General features: G+C 40.3%; 1 protein-coding gene across 1 annotated transcript in view; it reads right to left on the bottom strand.

The window, feature by feature from the left end:
• Positions 1-11783: 11783 nt before the first annotated feature.
• LONRF2 (LON peptidase N-terminal domain and ring finger 2) overlaps positions 11784-19378 on the bottom strand; it is a 38386-nt gene continuing 30791 nt past the window's right edge. Inside the window, exons 10-12 of the mRNA XM_042458729.1 lie at positions 19116-19278; positions 17053-17202; positions 11784-15543 (exon numbers count right to left, since the gene is read on the bottom strand). Of these exons, the coding sequence (XP_042314663.1) occupies positions 15385-15543; positions 17053-17202; positions 19116-19278 (472 nt within the window). The 3' untranslated portion in view covers positions 11784-15384. The remainder of the gene's footprint in view (positions 15544-17052; positions 17203-19115; positions 19279-19378) is intronic.

The following is a 19378-nucleotide window of genomic DNA, read 5'->3' on the forward strand; positions in this document are numbered from 1 at the left end:
CATGATAGGGTCGTCACAAGTCAGAAACAAGTTGAAGCCACATAACAGCAACAAAATTAAAAGTTATTTTTAATAGTAACTTCCCAAACCCTAAAAACAGGTTCACTAAGAATCATAGAATCGGAAGAGACCTCAAGCGGCCATCCAGTCTAACACCCTGCCATCTGGGAATACACAATCAAAACACCCTCTAACTGTCAGTAAGTTCCTCCTAATATTTAGGTGGAATTTCTCTTCCTGTAGTTCGAATCCATTGTTCTGGGTCCTATTCTCTGGAGCAGCAGAAAACAAGCTTGTTCCAACCTCAGTGTAACACCCTTTCAAATAGTTAAACAGGGATATCATATCACTTAACTGTCCCTTCTCCAGCTTCCTCAGTCTCTCCTCACAGGAATTTATGGTTTCCAGACCCTTTATCATTGTGTTCACCCTTCTCTGGACACATTCTGACTTGTCAACATCCTTTTTGCATTGTGGTGCCCAAAACTGGACACAGTATTCCAGGTGAGGCCTGACCAAAGCAGACTAGAGTGACACTATTATTTCTCTTGATCTATAACAGCCACAAAGAGCCCTCTCTTTGGACACGCGCATCAGGCTTGCAGAGGGGCCCTTCAACTTTCTGCCTTGCACCATTTTTATCATGAGTAAACCAGTCTGTGGAAGGGAGGGAGGGTACCATAAAAAGGTTTAAGCTCAGCATCATCATGAATATCTCTTAAGAAGCGGCTCCCAGACTCCAGAACTCCCTATCTGGTGTCCTTTTGCCATCTGGAAAAGATGGCTGTATCCCAATAGACCTTGGGGAACATATATGAAAAGGCTTTTCTAAGTGTGTTTTAGTTTTTGTATCTTTTGCTTTTAATTGGTTGTGTTTTGGATGGTATTTAATTGTATAGATACTTTAACAGCATTTTAGCTATAACTTTTGGTATGATTTTAGCTGTTGTTGTTGTGCACATTCAAGCCATTTCTGACTCGATGACCCTAAAGCGAATTATCATGGGATTTTTTTGGGCAAGTTCCTTCAGAGGGGGTTTGCCATTGCCATCCTCTGAGGCTGAGAGAGTGTGACTTCTCCAGAGTTAACTCAGTGGGTTTACGTTTTAGTTATGTAGTTTAAAAAAACACACATACTTGTTTTTGTGGGGGGTTTGGACTATGTGGCAATGTTCTAGAAGAGTTTATTCCTGACGTTTTGCCAGCATCTGTGGATGGCATCTTCAGAGAGTACACACTTGTATTCCTTTTTGTCTTGAGCTAATAAGCCAAAACAGTGCAATACTTCCCACAGTAAAGTATTCAGTAAGGCAGCATTTTGTAAAGGAAGTTGACAAGTTAATTTGTCTGGAAGTATGGGGTGGGGGGGAGGGATCTCAAAGAGTTGGAGGGAAAAGAGGGAAATGGAGGCACAGCTATTGACTGCTGAAAAGTTGGTTGGGAAGAGGGCCAAGACAGCAGCACTGAGACAAGGGAGGAGGAAAGGTGACAATACTAGTTTCCCTCCCCACTCCTTGCTCAAAGGGTGGTGGAAGTAAGGCTACATGGAAGTTAGGGAAGAAGACCAAAGGAGAAAAGAGTAGAGTGATTAGCTCTTTCAGGCTTCTGGAAGCTGCTGATATATGATGATAATAGAAAGCAAACAGGAGACTCACTCACCTGTTGGAAGCTATGGAGTCTGTCACACCGGAGGAATTTGTCTTAATTTCAAATGAAAAGAAAGTGGGGCCAGAACACATTCACATGAATTTGCTAGTTCAGCGAATTTGCGTGAATTTGAATTGCGTCCGAACTGACTTCCCATTGCCCGAAAATAGCTTGCCATTGCCCAAAATTGCATGTGGTAGTCTATCACGCAATAACGTTAAACCCCATGATTGTGTTTGGATTGCCATTGGATTATACTTCCATTTTCCCTTGTCTGATAATGTCCCAAGTGACAGGCAGAAATTAGACAAGTGCAGCTTTTCCACAGGTTATATAGGGAAATGTTGTGCCTGTTGGATTCCTGACTGGCTATTAATGTTTAAAACAGTACCCGAGTCTACTTTTTATTTAGATTTATCCTGACTTATTAAGTGGCTGCTGTACACATCTCAAACCCCCTGTACCTTCCATTTCTTTGTTTTTAAGTCAGGTTGCACCTGTTGCAAATATACACATTTCTTTATGGTACAGCGAGAGGCAGCATGGTATGATAGTTTGAGTGTTGGACTACGACTCTGTAGATCTGGGTTTGAATCCCCACTTGGCCATGTAAACCTATTGGAGAGCCTTGGATGAGTCACACACTCTCAGCCCCAGAAAACCCTGTGATAGCCCTCCCCTTGAAAACACACAGCATCAAAAAAAGCTAGATAAACCTACATTTGGGGAGGTTGTTGTTGCTGTGTGCCTTCAAGCCATTATGATGGAGACCCTAGGCAAACCTATCATGGGGTTTTCTTGGCAGGATTTACCACTGCCAGCCTCTGAGGCTGAGAGATTGTGACTTGCCCAGGGTCACTCAGTCAATTTACATGGCTGAGTCTGGGCTCGGACCCTGGTCTCCAGAGTCACAGTCCCATGCTCAAACCACAACACCAGGCTGCCTTGAGGGGAGGGGAAACTATAATTTCCAGAGTCCCCCAGCCATGCTGGCTGAGGGGGGTGGGGTGGGGATTTTGGGAGCTATAGTCCCCAGAGTAATAGCTGTCAGGCTCTGTAGTTCCTCCACCATTTCAGGATGGGCTTTTCTGGGATCAAAACCAATGTATGATCTATTTTCTGATGCCTGCCAGCAGCTGCTTGTTGTTTCCCAGCTGAAGGAGGAGATGGTGGGCACAGGGTGACCAGATGTCCTCCTCACCACAAAGGAGGACAAGGCACAGCAAAACGTAGGGCACTCATGGGAGGGAAATGCTCAGAATGGAGGACATTTTGGATTTCCTCCTGGAGAGGAGGTTGAAATGTCCTGGAAAAAGATCTCTAGTCACCCTGAAGATGCTGAGTTTCCTCCCATCCTAGCTGAGCTGTCAGAACCAATTTGTGCCTGAATGTATTGGGAAATATGGTTTTATCCATCCCACAAAACTTTTATGGTAGCAGACTGTTCCTATCCACCTTCTACCTTGCTTACTTTATTGAAATAGAGGATATATCCTGGAAAAGGAGGACGTCTGATCACTCTGGTGATGCTCAGCTTAAACCTTTCTATGGTTGCAGACTGTTCCTACCTACCCCCTACATTATTGACATTACTGAAATGGAGGATGTGTCCTGGAAAAGGAGGACATCTGCTCACCCTGGGAGGGCAGCATTAAGTTGACCTAGGACCACGATGAAGCCCAGAAAGGAAGGCCGTAGGGTGCACCTACACTGCAGAAATAATCTAGTTTGACACCACTTTAACTGCTGTGGAATTCTGGAAATTGTAGTTTTGTGTCCTGGAAAAGGAGGACGCCCAGTCACCCTCATGATGCTGAGCTGAAATTGTTCCTATCCATCTTCTACATTACTGCCATTAATGGAGGATGTATCCTGGAAAAGGAGGAAGCCTGGCCACCTTGGTGAGGCTCAGCTTAAGCTTTTTTATGGTGACAGACTGTTCCTAACATCTATTTTACATTATTGATACTACTGAAATGGAGGATGTGTCCTGCAAAAGGAGGACGTCTGGTTACCCTGATGATGCTGATGGTGACAGACTGTTCCTATCCAACATCTATTCATTAGTGGCATGACTGAAATGTAGGGCATGTCCTGGAAGAGGAGGACAGCTGGTTACCCTGGTGATGCTGAGCTTAAACCTTTATGGTGGCAGACGGTTCACATTATTGGCATGACTGAAATGGAGGACGTATCTCGGAAAAGGGGGACAGCTGGCCACGCTGTGTGAAGCTGATCTTAAACTTTTTCATGGAGGCAGACTGTTCCTACCCACCTTCTACATTACTGCCACTAATGGAGGACGTGTCCTGGAAAAGGAGGAGAGCTGGTCATTCTGGGTGAGGCTGAGCTTAAACCTTTATTATGATGGCAGACTGTTCACATTACTGACAGTACTGAAGTGGAGGTCGTGCCTAGGAAAAAGGAGGACAGCTGGCCACCCTGGGTGAAACTGAGCTGAAAACTTTTCATGGAGTATTCCTACCCACCCCAATGGAGGACATGTCCTGGAAAAGGAGGACAGCTGGTCACCCTGAGGCTGAGCTGAAGCCTTTTTTTGTAGAGGCAGACTGTTCCTACCCAGCGTCTACATCACTGCCACTAATGGAGGACACGTCCTGGAAAAGGAGGATGTGTGGCCACCTGAGAGAGGAGGCTGAGTCAGTGCCTCTGGAAGAGGAGGCCAAAACAAAATTGTGGTTCCCCAGATGCCCAAATGGCGTCGAGGCACATGAATTATTATTATGAGGCGGTGTGTGTCAGGCTGGAATGCAGTGTCCTGAGCCAAAGCCAGGAGAGAGGAGGAGGAGGAGGAGGCCCCGCCGCCATGCTTGTTTGTGTGTGTGTCCCTCTCAGGCGAGGAGGAGGAAGGGATCGCGGCCTCCTCCTCCTCCTGCGCGAGAGACGTGAGGGAGGCTGTGTTCCAGGCAGCAGGGCCTCTGTCTCCAGCCTCGGGAGACGTGAGGGAAAGCAGGCCGCCTCCGCCACAAGGACAGATGACTCACAGCCAGAGCAGGAGGAGGAGGAGAGGAGGAGGCCCAGAAACCTCCTTGCCCGCCCAGACTAGCCAAGGGCTGTATCCACACTGGAGAAATAATAAACCGTTTTGGCAGCGCTTTAACTGCTTGTCTGGCTCAAGGCTATGGAATTCTGGGAGTTGGAGTTTGTTGTGGGAGAATTCCATAGCCTTGAGCCAGACAAGCAGTTAAAGCGCTGCCAAAATGAGTCACATCAGAGAAATGGAGGGCATGATGGCCAAACAAAAGCTTTTCCAGGACGCCTCTTCCATTTCAATAATGTCCAAAACAATCCTAGAAATTCAAATCCATGGCTCTTTGTTAGGCTCAGAATGGAGGGCCTTTGAGAGAAAATGGAGGGCATGACCAAGTAAAAGTTTAAAACACTCCCAGAAATGTAAACCCATGCATCTTAGTCATGCTCAAAATGGAGGGCATGACCAAATGAGAGCTCAAAAAGTAGAAACGTTAAAAAAACCACGCTACTTTGACAGGAGGGCCATGGAGAAAAACAGGCATGGCCAAAGGAAAGCTCCGAACACTCTCAGAAATGTAAATCCATGCATCTTAACAATGGAGGGACTTCGAGGGAAAATGCTGGGCATGACCAAAGGAAAGCTCAAAACTAGAAAGCTAGAAATGTAAATCCACGCTTCTTAGTTGTCCTCAAAATGGTGGGCCAAGAAAAAAATGGAGGACATGACCAAATAAAAGCTCAAAACGCTCCCAGAAATGTAAATCCATACTTTGTTGTGCTCAAAATGGAGGGAGTTTGAGAAAAGTGGAGGGCATGACCAAATAAAAGCTGGAAGCACTCCTAGAAATAGAAATCCATGCTTCCTTGTCGTGCTCGAAATGAAGGATCTTGTAGAAAAATGAGGGCATGACTAAATAAAAGCTCAAAAAGTAGAAATGTAAATCCATGCTTCCTTGTCATGCTCAAAATGGTGGGCTTTCGAGAAAAATGGAGGGGATGCTTGGAATTCTGGGATTTGTTGTTCTGTGAGAGATTAGTCTTCTCTGTCAGAGGGCTCTGCTGTCACAACACACTACAAATCCCAGAATTCCATAGCATTGAGCCATGGTACTTAAAACGGTGTCAAATTGCATTAATTCTGTAGGGCAGATGCAACCACAGTCACACCAAAGACGGTGCTGCGAGGAGGGTTTTAGACCCTCAACTTCTATGGAAGAGGCTTTGTTGAATCCCAGTTCCACTATGGAAACCCACTGGGTGACATTGGGCAATAAGTCACACTCTCTCAGCTTCAGAGTATATCAATGGCAAATCTCCTCTGAAGAAACCTGCCAAGAAAACCCCATGATGGTTCACCTTAGGGTCTCCATAAGTTGGAAATTTGGCTAGTCCAACTGGACTCTGGTGTGCCAGGCCTGATTGCCAGTACTTCCTACAATGCTCTGGAGAGGAGGTCACTGGAGAGCTGGCTACATGGCACTGGACTTTAACTAAAGCCCACTGCCTCAAACACATGTGAGCTCTTCCCGTCTCTGAAAGCTTATATGCCATGATAACACTGTTAGTCACCGCATGCATCTGAGGAAGTTCAGGCTTGATCTGTTCTAGGATTCATTTGTTTGTCTTTTTGGCTATCTACAGGATCCTCAGCACTCTCCTCCAGTACCACATACCAGATTAGTTTATTTTCTTCCTATCTACCTTCTTTATTGTCCAGCTCTCTGGTGATGCAGAATACAATGGCTTGGATGATTCAAAGTTTAGTACTCAGTTGTATATCTGTATTTTTTAGGATCTCGTCTGGTTCTTTCATGTCTGCCCTTCCCATTCCTAATCATCTGATTTCTAGATGGCCCTTGGGGTCCCTTCCAACTCAATGATTCTATGATTTCTTGACTGCAGTCTCTATTCTGACCAATGTTTGATCCAAGGTACAGGAAATATTTAACTATTTTGATTTCCTTATTGTCTTGGTTGAATTTATGTATTTCCTCTGTGGTCATTATTTTTTGTTTTCTTTATGGTGAGCAATAAGCCTCCCTTTGCACTTTTGTCTTTGACCTTCCTTAGTAATTGTTCCAAGTCTGTGATGTTTTCTACTAGTATTATGGTGCCATCTGCTTGTCTTAGATTATTGATGTTCCTTCCTGATACCTTCACCCTTCCTCCTTCTGAGGGATCATTCAGACATCATTTTCTTTCAGTGTGATGATGCAAATCATCTCATGCATTCCTGGTTCGTTATTCACACTATGGAACTGTATCGATGCCCATCTCTGCAAGTTCAGTTGTTGATACGTGCAAACATTCGAATAAAGATGGAGTCGACAATGCACATGCATACAAAACACATTCAAGGCATGCAGAGTTTTATCCCAGGTCTATTTAGGTCTATTTAGGTCTATTCCTATCCCAGGTCTATTTAGGTCTATTCGTGTTGGTTATTCACACTACTGATGGTGCGGATCTTTTTTAAAAACTTGGGGGGAAAGCTGATACTGATTATCCTGGATTAAGTTGTTGTTTTTTTGGCATCTCCCCTCCACCCCCCACCCCCACCCCCCAAAAAAAAGACCTTAATCATTTGGGATGTGTGTGAACAAAGGAAATTTATCCCAGATTCATCCTGGATATTTTCTGCATGCAATTTGAATAAGTAGGATGATAAAGTGCAGCCTTGCCTCACCCTTTTGCCAGATTGGGAACCATTCTGTTTCTCCATATTCTGTTCTAACGGTCACTTCTTGTCCTAAGTACAAATTTCTACTCAGGGCTGTGAAATATAGTGGCACTCACATTCCTTCTGTTAGTCTATTGTTAAACAATATTGTTACTGCCACAGGTCTCCTTGTTCTTTAAACTGGAAGCTGTTTCTTTCCTTCTTGGCCTGCTCTTAAATCCATACAATGTTCCATTTCCCTTTTCCATCCAAACATTTAAATTAGCCTTTTCTTATAACATTACAAACCTGCAGTAGGCAGAGTCATGCCGCGATCCAAAAACATTTTCAGATATCTTTTCTATCTATTGTCTGAACTCCATCACTTGCTATCCTTCTGGAATTTGCAGATTAAGTCTTGTTAATCTGTTGCAACATGAAAGTGTTGGGTTACCTTTAAAGTAACATTTATTGTGGCATAAGCTTCCATCTGCAGTGACCCATCCAAATCCCTTCTGGGTTCACAGTTACCTTTCCAGTCCTGTTTTGTAGCTCACGGTAATCTCTCAGCATGAGAGCATGCAAAAATAAAAGCCAGCTACTCAGGGCTTAAGGTCTCTTTTTACATCTGGCTGAGGGTTGGAGTGACTTGGGTTTTAAATTACACAATTTTCATCTTGTAGGAGAGAGCACTGTTCTCACCCATGAAAGTGATTTGCATTCTGAAGACACACTGTTAAAATCATTTGAAAATCAATTCAATTACAACTTCAGTCCTGGCTCATTATAACGTCAGGACATATCAGAGTAAAGCATCAAGAGAAATAGGGCAAACAGACACAGACATTGAAAACAGCACATAATTTCCCAGTTTAATGTTTAACTCCCTGATGTTCTGAGCTTCTGACCCGAATAATCAGGGTAAGACTATAAATTAGCCTCTGAAGTATTGTTGTAAAGTTAAAACAATGGCATTTGCTACTACAAAATGTAGTGATGGCACCAGTTTGAACAACATTGATGAGGAATTACCATATATACTCGACTATGAATCGACCTCATAAACAAGTCGAGGGCAAGTTTTAGGGCCAAAATTCTGGATTTTGATATACAGTAATTTGTGGATAAGTTGACGGTAAAACGTAAACACATGTAATGAAGGATGTAAAGGACGAAGTAAAGGAAAACAATGCCAAAGAACTTACAAAACTCCAGCAGACATAACTATTTGTGCGCACACTAAAGGCTGAATGGCTGGGAGAATAGAAGTGGGTCATTACTTCCAGGGCAGATTAAACTCTTGCCTTTCACCATAATATATATGCATTAAAATACAGTACTTTCATTGACCCATGGATAAGTTGAGTCAGGTTTTTGGGGTCAATTTTTTAACCTAAATTTCTAGACTTATACATGAGTATATACAGTATTATTATTATTATTATTATTATTATTATTATTATTATTATTATTATTCTTTATTTATAAAGCGCTGTCAATTTACACAGCGCTGTACATAGAAACTTTTAGTTAGACGGTTAAGGATAAGGCTATCAATAGCTACATCATGATAGCTATACATTACCACCAGTATCAGAAGAAGTATGGCAGTATTCTTCTGTACAACAGTGTTTGGGGAATGCAAGTAGGAGTTAGTTCATTCATATTGAGTTTGTGGGTTTCCATAGGCATTTGGTTGGCTGATGGCATTTGCTGCTTTAAAGGATATGAGATAGGTGCAAATTATAAATATAATATAAATATTATAAATAATAAATATAAATTATATTGTGCATTTATGCATGTACACATGCCTTCAAGTTGCCTGTCAACTTATGGTGACCCAATGAATATCATAGTGTTTTCTTGGGCAAGGAATACTCAGAGGTGGTTTTGCCAGTTCCTTCCTCTGAAATAAATCCTACAGGCCCTGGTATTCAGCAAGATTATTAACATTCTGGGAGGTGGGGGAACAACCTTTAACTGTAAACCTGCATAGCCACTGCACAAGGAATAACTAAAGAACTATTAGCACTAGTTAATGTGGAGGTCCCTGCAGTTCAGTGACGTGACACATAAGCTATGGCTTGCCTACATGTGTTGGTGCTTAGAGGAGACTTTAATCTTGCAAATGGAGCTTAACACTAAATACTCCAAAAGCTTCAGGAGAATTTAATGGCACGCAGGTTACAGGACATGCATAACAAGCCCTTTTTAAGAAGTTAGCTAATTTTTCATTTTTCATTTTAAACCACCTATGTCACACAACTGACACCCCATCTCTTTCTGGGGAAGGTTGTCTAACTTTGAATAAAGCCACCATATAAATCAACATCCCAGGCCATGCCTTTCCTTTTGCTGACATCCTCTCAAGGGCTTCTCTTTCCCTCACACTTCTCAAGGATTAAGTACCGGACATATGTTCTTCATAGTCTCTGGCAATTTACTCTGCAAGGTAGCTACAATGTACAGACAAAAAATGGACAGAACATAGACATCGCTGAGATCACACGAGGGGCGTGAAATCGTGCCACAAACAGGAAGAAAAACCAAACCCCTCTTTGACAATTTCACATCTAGTCTTAACTTTCATATTTCTGAGAAACTTGTTTTCAAATACTATTTATTTCAAAGTTACACTCTATAGGGTTGCTTATATTGTTAGACTGTTTGTACACAGGTGCCAATGTATGTGAGAACTTATATTTGTCCCACTTAATTCCAGAGTACAGATCAAGAGTACAGCTGTACCTGGGTAGCATGTAGACATCTATGTTTGGATGATTAGTTAAATGCATATTCATTTATAATATAAGAAGTGGTACATTTAACCCCTCCTACGGTGCATAAGGCACAATCCCTTTTATCTCTAAGGAGCTCCCATCCAAAATTTTGAGGACCTTTTGGCTGACATCCTGTTGGGCAGTTATGGTGTAAGTTGTAAGTTAGACTTGGGACAATTTAACCTATTTATATTCTCATCTGCAGGCGTGGCACTATTGCCACAACCACAAATGATCCTGAAACCCTCTTTAAAAGCCATCCATCCATCCATAGCAATGGGGCTTTATTTGCTGCTCATCTCCAGTGAGTTATGCTTGAAGGTGCAGAAGCTAGGACTACTGCAGGGACAATTCTTTATTGCAACTTTACTCACTTACTGGTGGCAGTGGTGGTCGCATAATTCTGCCAATGATAGCAGATGCATCTCACAGTCACTTGCAAAACCATCTCTGACAGTTGACAGCTGAACTGAAGATGGCACATGCATATACACATACACAGGCCCAATGAACACAGTAGTACTTAACTCTGAGTAAATAAATAAGAGGGCTCTTCAGAATTTGTCCACAGAAGTATGGCTTCTCAGAATAGACCTTCCATACCAGCTGATGTCATCTTCGCAGCCATTTATTCCATTCTGTCCATAACAATTCCTTTCCAAAGATTTTTTAAAATCAGGGTGTGATTACCTGAGGTGGTCCTATCACTTGACTGGCAAATTTTCATTTTTTAAATAAGTTTTTTGAAGTTACAGATTTAAAATTTCCCCAATGCACTGACACACTATTGCTAAAAGTATATTATTATTTTTAAAGACAAGGAGGGGGACATTAACAGAGCCAAGTTGTGCTGTTAAATGCTATATTTGAAACAGCTAAGCAAAGAACTTTTGTTGGTACAGAGTCAAAAGGTGGGTATAGGGGATCAAACACTTTCTAGTTAGCTGTTAAATTTTAACTAGTTCTGTACAGATTAAGAAAAAACAAACACACCTCAAGATAAATTGTTCACAGGCTAAACCTACATGTGACGCTCAGCTTCAGTGATCCATTCTGGAATTTGCTTATTAATGTAAGTAGAAGGAAGCGGGGCAGCACAATGATGTATGCTTAATCCATTCTTCTTTCCTTATTGTGTATTTTCCTCCTAAGTAGAAGGAAATGTACAGATGCATGCAAGCATGCAGAGACATATTAATACAAAGCATCCTCTGGAATTGACTGGGAACAACAGAAAGATTTGTTTAAACTCTTTTCTTCCTTTTTCAGTTGTACAGTGGACCCTTGCTATACGCTGGGGTTTGGTTCCAGGATCCCCCGTGTATAACAAAGTCCATGTATGCTCAAGTCCCATTAAATATAATGACATAGCAAAATGGTGTCCCTTATGAAAAATGGGAAATCAAGGTTTGATATTTGAAATTTATACTTTTTTTGGAACATTTTCAAACCGTGGATGCTTGAATCCGTGTATAAAAAATCTGTGTATAAGAAGGGCTGACTGTATTCCTTTCCTATAGAAACACATATATGTATAGCCACACACACACACACACACACACACACACACACACACACACACACATCTACAGCTCTAGGTAAACCAAATATAGTCAGAGATTCTCACAAAAGAATATCTGACTACTTATGAAACCTCTAGTGTTATCTAACATGGCTGGAAAAAATACAGAAGTCATTCATTAACTGAATTTATTTTATTCCAAATATCACATAAATACATTTTCCCATGAATACTCCAAATGTACATGAAATGAACATTGCAGCAATATTTTTTTTAAAAAAAGGGTTTGGCTTTGTTTTATGCAACAAGTGCCAAACATGGTTTTAACACATACCTGTTTTTTTGTTTTGTTTTGTTTTTTTTAACTAAGTACAAAAAGGCGCAGATGAATAATTTATATTTATACATATGTACACTTACACCCACCCACACACATCTTCAACTAACTTCAAAACAGATAAGGATTTTGTTTCAAGTTTAATCTACATAAATATGCTTTTAAAAAAAACACAACTGGTCACAAGCTCAAGATCTGGGTTTTGTGGTGCTTTGTTGATACAATCATTCCAGAGCTGCAAAATTAAGGCGCTACCAAACACCAGGCCTTCCGTTATGCAAAATTCTGTATGACTAACACATACAGCTTTCTGAATAGTTTTGCCATTTATTTCCTTTGAAAATTAATTGCAGCACAAACCAAAGAAGCAGAAATCTGCTGATTATCACCTCACTGGATTCACACAGCAGTCTCAGTGAAAAGAAGAAAGGACATTTAAAAGTAGTAGATAAAAGGCCACAGTAGCAAACAATTGGTATGGTCTGTGAAATTCAAAAGAGGTTGAACTTCAACTTCAAAATCTATTTATTAGCTTGAAGCCTTACATGGCAGGCCAATGATGGAAAACAGGTTTTTGCATGTTTGCTTTTTATAAGGGAGGCTGGAATGCCTCTCCCTTCCCTGTTATACTCAATAAAATATGTCCTGAACATTTTTTCTGCAAGGCATTTTGGACTAGAGAGACACCTTAATGCTCTGTTCCCTTACATAATCAGTCAACCAGTCAAAGACACAAAAAACAGATTTAAATTTTTTGGCATTCATCACATACATTGGTTGAAGTATTTAGTCACTTGACAGACTGAAGCCAAATCCTGTTTGCTCCCAACTAGATTAGATCCAGTAACCAAGTGTTGACAGCAACAACAGTTGTTTCAATGGATCAATTCTAGTTGACACTGACCAACTGGATTCTAGCCTGAGATTGTTAAAAGTCTAGATAACCTGATCTTTAATATTAAAGGCTAATGACACCATACTGAAGACTGCCAGAAAAGTGCTCCAGCCAAAACAGAACATCAGATACAAATATCTGGAACCCAGCAGAGAACAGAGTTTATCAAAGTAAACATACTCAAATAGTAACTTAGTGGAATACGTTTATGCTGAACTGCAAATTTATGCTCAGTTGTTACTTTAGATATTCACAGACCAAAATAGGGGGGAAAAAGACAAAGAGGTAGGTCACGGGGGGAGGGGGGCAACCCAAATCTAGAAGAGAAATATTAAGCAAACACAGGGAAAGATATTGTGAAAAATTATGAAGATGTTTGAAGATCCCTGCCAAAAATTGTTGAGGGCACATTTTGAAAAAATCTCTTGCTAGATAATGTTGGAAGCTTTTAAAGTCCAATGGATTAACAGGAAGACGGCTGTGTTGGGAAAAGTCTGATAGCACCCAGGGATGAACAGAAGGAAAAAGGCCCTCTCTCTGGCTTTAATGTTAGCTCCCTAAAAATATTTGAACAAATAAATGTGATCTACCAACTCTGCTAAAGGTAGTAGAACTATCAGGAAGGCTATAGTAGACATTATTAGATAATCAGTTGCAAGTTACAGAGCCTACAATTAAAAGAATAGTCACAGGTCCTCACTTACTACAAAAGGCGAATTCAAGGTAGAGGCAACTACAGTACATTCAGGGTGTTTGGATTAGTTCCTAGCAAACCACTATGGGCAACTTCTGATAAGATACTTCTGACAAGCATTTAACACCAGTCAGTTAGTAATACCAGTATATCAAACAATGAAGTCAACCAGCTTTTGGATAATATTTCTTCCTAAACTCATGTGCAAGAATTTTCACCTCTGTCTGAAGAAAACATGCTTTTCCTATTTTAAAAAGGAGGCACTTTTAAAAATATTTTGGTATTGCCACTATTTCACCTTGCCAGATGATTTGCACATGATTGAGAATCTTTCAGTTGGCCTTCTATTTGTGCAGCATCCTGAAATTTGAACCAATGTTATTTCCCTTCCTGTTAGGACAATTATTTCAACAAATCTAGAGATCTCAAAGTTTGCATTAGGAGGTGTTTTGCTATTTCATATTTACTGCTAAAGTTTCTTCCTAATATGACTTTTTTCAACAACAACAAAAAATAAAACATAGGGATCAGGACACTGAAATACAATTACCTATATTTTATAAAACCAACAAGAAATTGAAAGCAACACCTGGTTTAAGCTTGCATTGAAATTTGCCTTACAGATTCAGCTTGTGCCTCCTCTCACATTGTCACCAAGGACAAAGACTCCAAGCACAGACAGTGGTCGGTACATAATGAGGAATATTAAAAGTTTTGGTTTTTAAAAAATGTGCTAAGAAACACTGTTCCAGAATAACAGATTAGTTTTGCATGGCAGTTGTGAGTGAGGTGGAAACTAGATTTTACCTGTTTTAAGTTTTTAAAAAATACATAATTAACATGAAGGGTAATCTAAAATGGCAATTAATTTTCTCACTGCCTATAGTGAGTTTGCCACTGAATAATTTGAAATAAACACGGTAGAGCATCAGAATATCTTCTGGGTATAACCCAGCAATGGAGCTCAACATACTCAAGTGCTGCAATGGTAGAGAAAAGCATTTCACATAGACAGGTAATTCCAACCAACATGGGAAGGAAATCTATGGGATCTGCATGTGTGCAGGGTTCCAGGTCACGACACAAAGGACCAAGCTGTCCATATGCAACTTTCCCCCTAGTGTGATATGGTGATGTTGGAGCTTATTCATATATGGACTGGGGAGGGGGGGACAGCCTTCCTAGATATATTTCAAAATAATTTTCTTATCACATACAGCATGCAAATTACAAACACAAGGAATTAAGTTATTATAATCAGATATAGTGCTGTTCACCAGCTCTTCTTTTGGAGAGATATCCTTAGAAAGGGAACATTTTGTCCAGGAAGTATAATTTAGCTTCACAGACCAATTGTTATATCAACATGCTGCAGTTAAAAGGTTGTCCTGTTCATTGACACCTCTTGTCTTTTGTGCATTCTTCTTTTAGGGGACATTTTGGAGAATTTTTCCTTCAGCTGACTACCTTTACAGAAGATTCTAGTAATACATATTCTCAGTTTCTAATCCACTGTGCCCTTGCTACATAGAAGTCAAACCCCCCACTGGGACTCTGGGGACGTTTCAGGGCTTCTGACACAGTCATCTCATCACAATAAATAGACAATCCATTATGAGCAGTAACCACTGCAACTACTATTGGCTATGTTGCAATTGTGGCACAACTTCGGCTCAGATTTCTCCAGGTCAATAGGCACAGAATACTTGGTTAGCTACTGGATAGAGGTTGTGCAAAGAATGGTGAATATTAAATGAGCAGATCAGTGTCATTCAAAGGATGAATTGTTCCATCTCCAACATCTTTCTTATGAGCATTTGAAACCAGCTGCTTTCAGTATCAATAAGGCTGTGTCATCTGGGTCTTTTGCGTGTCACAAATATTAATACACGTCGTATGGCAATGAGACGATCTTTAAGTGAAGTCATGGCAAGAATGGCCAATTGGGCCCTATTCTCCAGTGGCAATACTGCCAACAGCCACCAATACCAAGCTGGACCACTGGGATTACTCTGTAAAAGAAAAGAAAAAAGGTTCTATGTATACATGTTATTATAGGCAAGTCTAGAAGGACAGTACTAAATAAACTAAAATGTCCTAATATTTATAAAATAATCTAAGGGATAACATTCAGCACTGTTCTCAGACCCTTATCCTTCTGCAATGATATTTTGGAAATCAGAAATATAAGTTATTACAAAAGATAACAAACAAAACCAACACTCACTCTTATGAAGTATTCTGCTACATTTTTGGATCTTTGCTCACTACAGAGAAAATTGTAATGGCAAAAATGGGCCAGAACAGAAATGGAGAAAATATCAAGATGTTTACAAGGTACATTATAGCAATAACAAACTGGTACACTGCAATACAGTACTGGTACTTATTTAGTTAAGATAAACCTTTGCTTTTAAAAAAAGAACTGAATGCTTATCTAAACCATATCCCTACCATGTTTAGGTTGGCATAACCCAGATGAGAGACCATGTATTTGGTAAGGCAGAAAAAGGCAATCTTGAGACCAGCATAGCTGGTAGTGACATACAACAAGTGGAATGCCTGCATACACTATGATTTACAGTCTCAGAAAAGGTAATATGAAGAAAAGGTCAATGAATCAAATCAACCAGACCAAAGAAGTCGAGATTCTAACTTTTACTCAAACTCACTTAAAGCAGTGTCAAATGTGTAAGATTTATTGGTGGCATGAAGCAGTTATCAAGTTCTTCTGTTTTATGGTTCTTGGGGTTTTTAAACCTTAGAGGCATGTACTAACTGAACACAATCCATCAATTACCAGAAAAGAGTATGGTATGTCTTTTTGGAAATCATAAAACAGGAACCCTTCATAGCACTGTTGCTACCAAATTAAGTGAAGAGTCTTCACTCTGAAATCCTGAGCAGCTCAGCGGCTTATTAAACATTAAGTAGAGAAACAATAGTAGAGAAGACACAGAAGGGGAACAAAAAATCTTTGCTGCTTCTCTATTTCAAATTCTCTTTTCCAGAATCTATTTTTCATTTTTTTAAGGGGGAAGAGGGGTCTCTGATGCAGACAGTTGTCCTTCATAACTGGACAAACAGGTGGAAGAGGCCTGCTGTGTATCAACTTCATATTTTGCCCTACACAAACTATCACTGGATGTCTATCTGGGTATGTGTAAGGCCCTTTAAGGCAGAAGTGAGCGACCATTTTGCTCCTGAGGAATACAAATAGCAACAAGTGATGGGCTGTAGGTTACATGTGTGCAATACACATATACACAGACCCTCCCTTGTCCTGCCACCCTCAAACACACAGAGACTCTCACACATGCAGGTCCTATGCACCCTGTCTCCACATCCAGGTATGCAAAGCTCAGGCAAAAGGACAGAACTCATTCTCACTTAAATCTGCTATAACTCCAGAGGTAGATGATGGGAGCTTATACCCACAGCATCTACAGCAGTAGATTTCTTCAATTTCCACCTCATTTGTATTTTAGGACATTCTCTTTTTGAAGAGATATAATGTTTACCTGTGGTTCATGTTCTTTTCCTGGCATTGGCCCAAAGTGGTTTAGAATTTGAGCTTTCATGTTGTCCTTCAGAGAAGTAAACCAGGAAACAGCTTGATCATAGACTGAATTATGAAGGCGGACAAGTTCTTCATACTCTGCCCCTTCAACCTGGTCAATGGGCAAAAATCAGTTTTCTCTCATGTGCAATACAACAAAAACAATACAGATCTTACTGAAGTTGAACTTAAAAAACAGTAAAGCTCCTTGTTAACAATTCTCAACACAGCACCTTGATTTCTGCACCAAGAATGGGCACAGGACAGTGAAACCACATCTAGGCCCATCCTGCCTCCTAAACCTACAGTAGAAACTGCCTGATATTTTTCAGAATTTGAGAAAGGTACTCTTTTGGACTACATCCCATTGGCCATGCTGCATCATTCAAGGAGTTGTAGTTCAAAAAGTCACTCCTCCAAGCTCTGTTAGAAACATCTTCCTTTAAAGTGAAAACAAAGACCTTAAGGCAGTGCATTCTTTCAGGTACAACAGCATAGTATTAATTCCCAACTTTCACTCACGTATAGTATAGTAATTCATTAGCAAAGTGAAAAATACTTTACTTCTATCACTAGGCAAAAGGACACACAACATAGGGGATCTGATAATAGCTACACTAACAATCTCAGGGACCTTTACTTAGCTGGGTCTTATTCTTAAGGAGGATCAAATGCCATCCACTCAATGGTGCTTTAGCACGAAGAGATTTCACTCTTAATCTTAATCACTGCATTTAAAAGCATTCATAAACTGTCATTCACAAGCATTCTTAAGGAAGAAGAAGACCAAGCAGAGAGTTCTAGAGAGTACATAAAACATACAGCCAAAATTTCATTATTCGGATTTTAATGCAGGGGTGGGAATTATATGGAATTCCAAATGTTGTCAAACTGCAACTCCTAACCTTCCTCACCATTAGTAATTCTGGCTATAGCTGCTGAGACACATCATTTCCACACCAGCTCTAGTGGAAATATCTTAAATCTCCATATGTATCATGGTGCTTTTATCCACAAATTTATCTGGAGTCCAAGTGAGATCTTGGAATATATTTTGAGGTAGCTGACTGTGTCAACACTACCAAGACAAGCGAACTAACAAAATACCCTTATAAGATGAGATTAATTCTGAGCACCTTTTAAGTCACTAAACAAATGTCTTTGCTACTATGTGTGACATTACAAAGTCTGCCAACTTTGGAGCCTGCCTACCTGCATATAACAGAGGTCTGACTTCACAATTTTAAAAACCTTTCATACATAAAAAATACCCCATTTTTCTTGTAGTCATATTTTCCTTTCATTTAAAAGCACCTTTATTTTGTTCTATTGGAGAATCCAGTTGCAGAAATTAACAGGATTAAAAGCCAGTGACCAAAGCATGACTGAGGGACATGTGATCTGATAGAGCTTTCTAAAGCTGTATCATTGAGCTAAAGAGTGCCAATGATTCATTAAGAGGCCTGGTGTAACAGATTAGATATGCCATCTCTACCCCACAAAAGAAGCACATATAGTCCACTAATTTCAGCAGAGTCTAAACTTCTCACACAGACGTTTTCTCAACTGCTATAAACTATGCTTTTTATTTGATAAATTAGTGAGAGACAGGCAATGTTTGACAAGAAAGTTATAAACATCTCTATAAATATGTTATTGGTTGTTGTGACACTTTGGATAGAGTCCTAGCTGTGTAAGTGTTTTGAGCATAGTGTTTTTATTAAAAAACAATAAATATTAAGGTGTGCTAATGTTAGGGTAGTAAAACACTGTATGTGGTGTAAAGAAGAGGAAAGATGTTACTTCTGTGCAAGAATGTGCAATGTTGTGAAAATCACTACAGAAGGACTTTGCATTAACACCATACAAAACCAGTTAATGCAACCAACAATAGATTAGCATTAAAAGGCTCAGACAGGGGCTGTCAGGTGGCGAATGAGGAAAAGTGTGATTTACTTCACAGTCATTGAAATATGAGAAGGCACATCTGGAAGGCAAATGGAGAAACAACTGTAAAAAACCTACCTTTTTATCTTCCAGATATTCAATGTTTGCAGTATTATACCCATCTCGCTGACCATGGCTCAAGACCCTGAAACGCCGAATCCCAACTGTATCAACAACTGAGCGTCCATCAGGAAAAAATTTCACATCCCTGATCTCTAACATGCAGCCATAATCTGCAAACCTGATGGGATAAAGAAGCAGTGAGCCACATTAAGGATGCTCTCTTAAGCTTACTCATTGACTCCACATGGCTTCCTTCTACAAACAAATCTAGGATCAAG

Source organism: Sceloporus undulatus, chromosome 3, assembly GCF_019175285.1.
Source record: "Sceloporus undulatus isolate JIND9_A2432 ecotype Alabama chromosome 3, SceUnd_v1.1, whole genome shotgun sequence".
NCBI lineage: Eukaryota > Metazoa > Chordata > Lepidosauria > Squamata > Phrynosomatidae > Sceloporus > Sceloporus undulatus.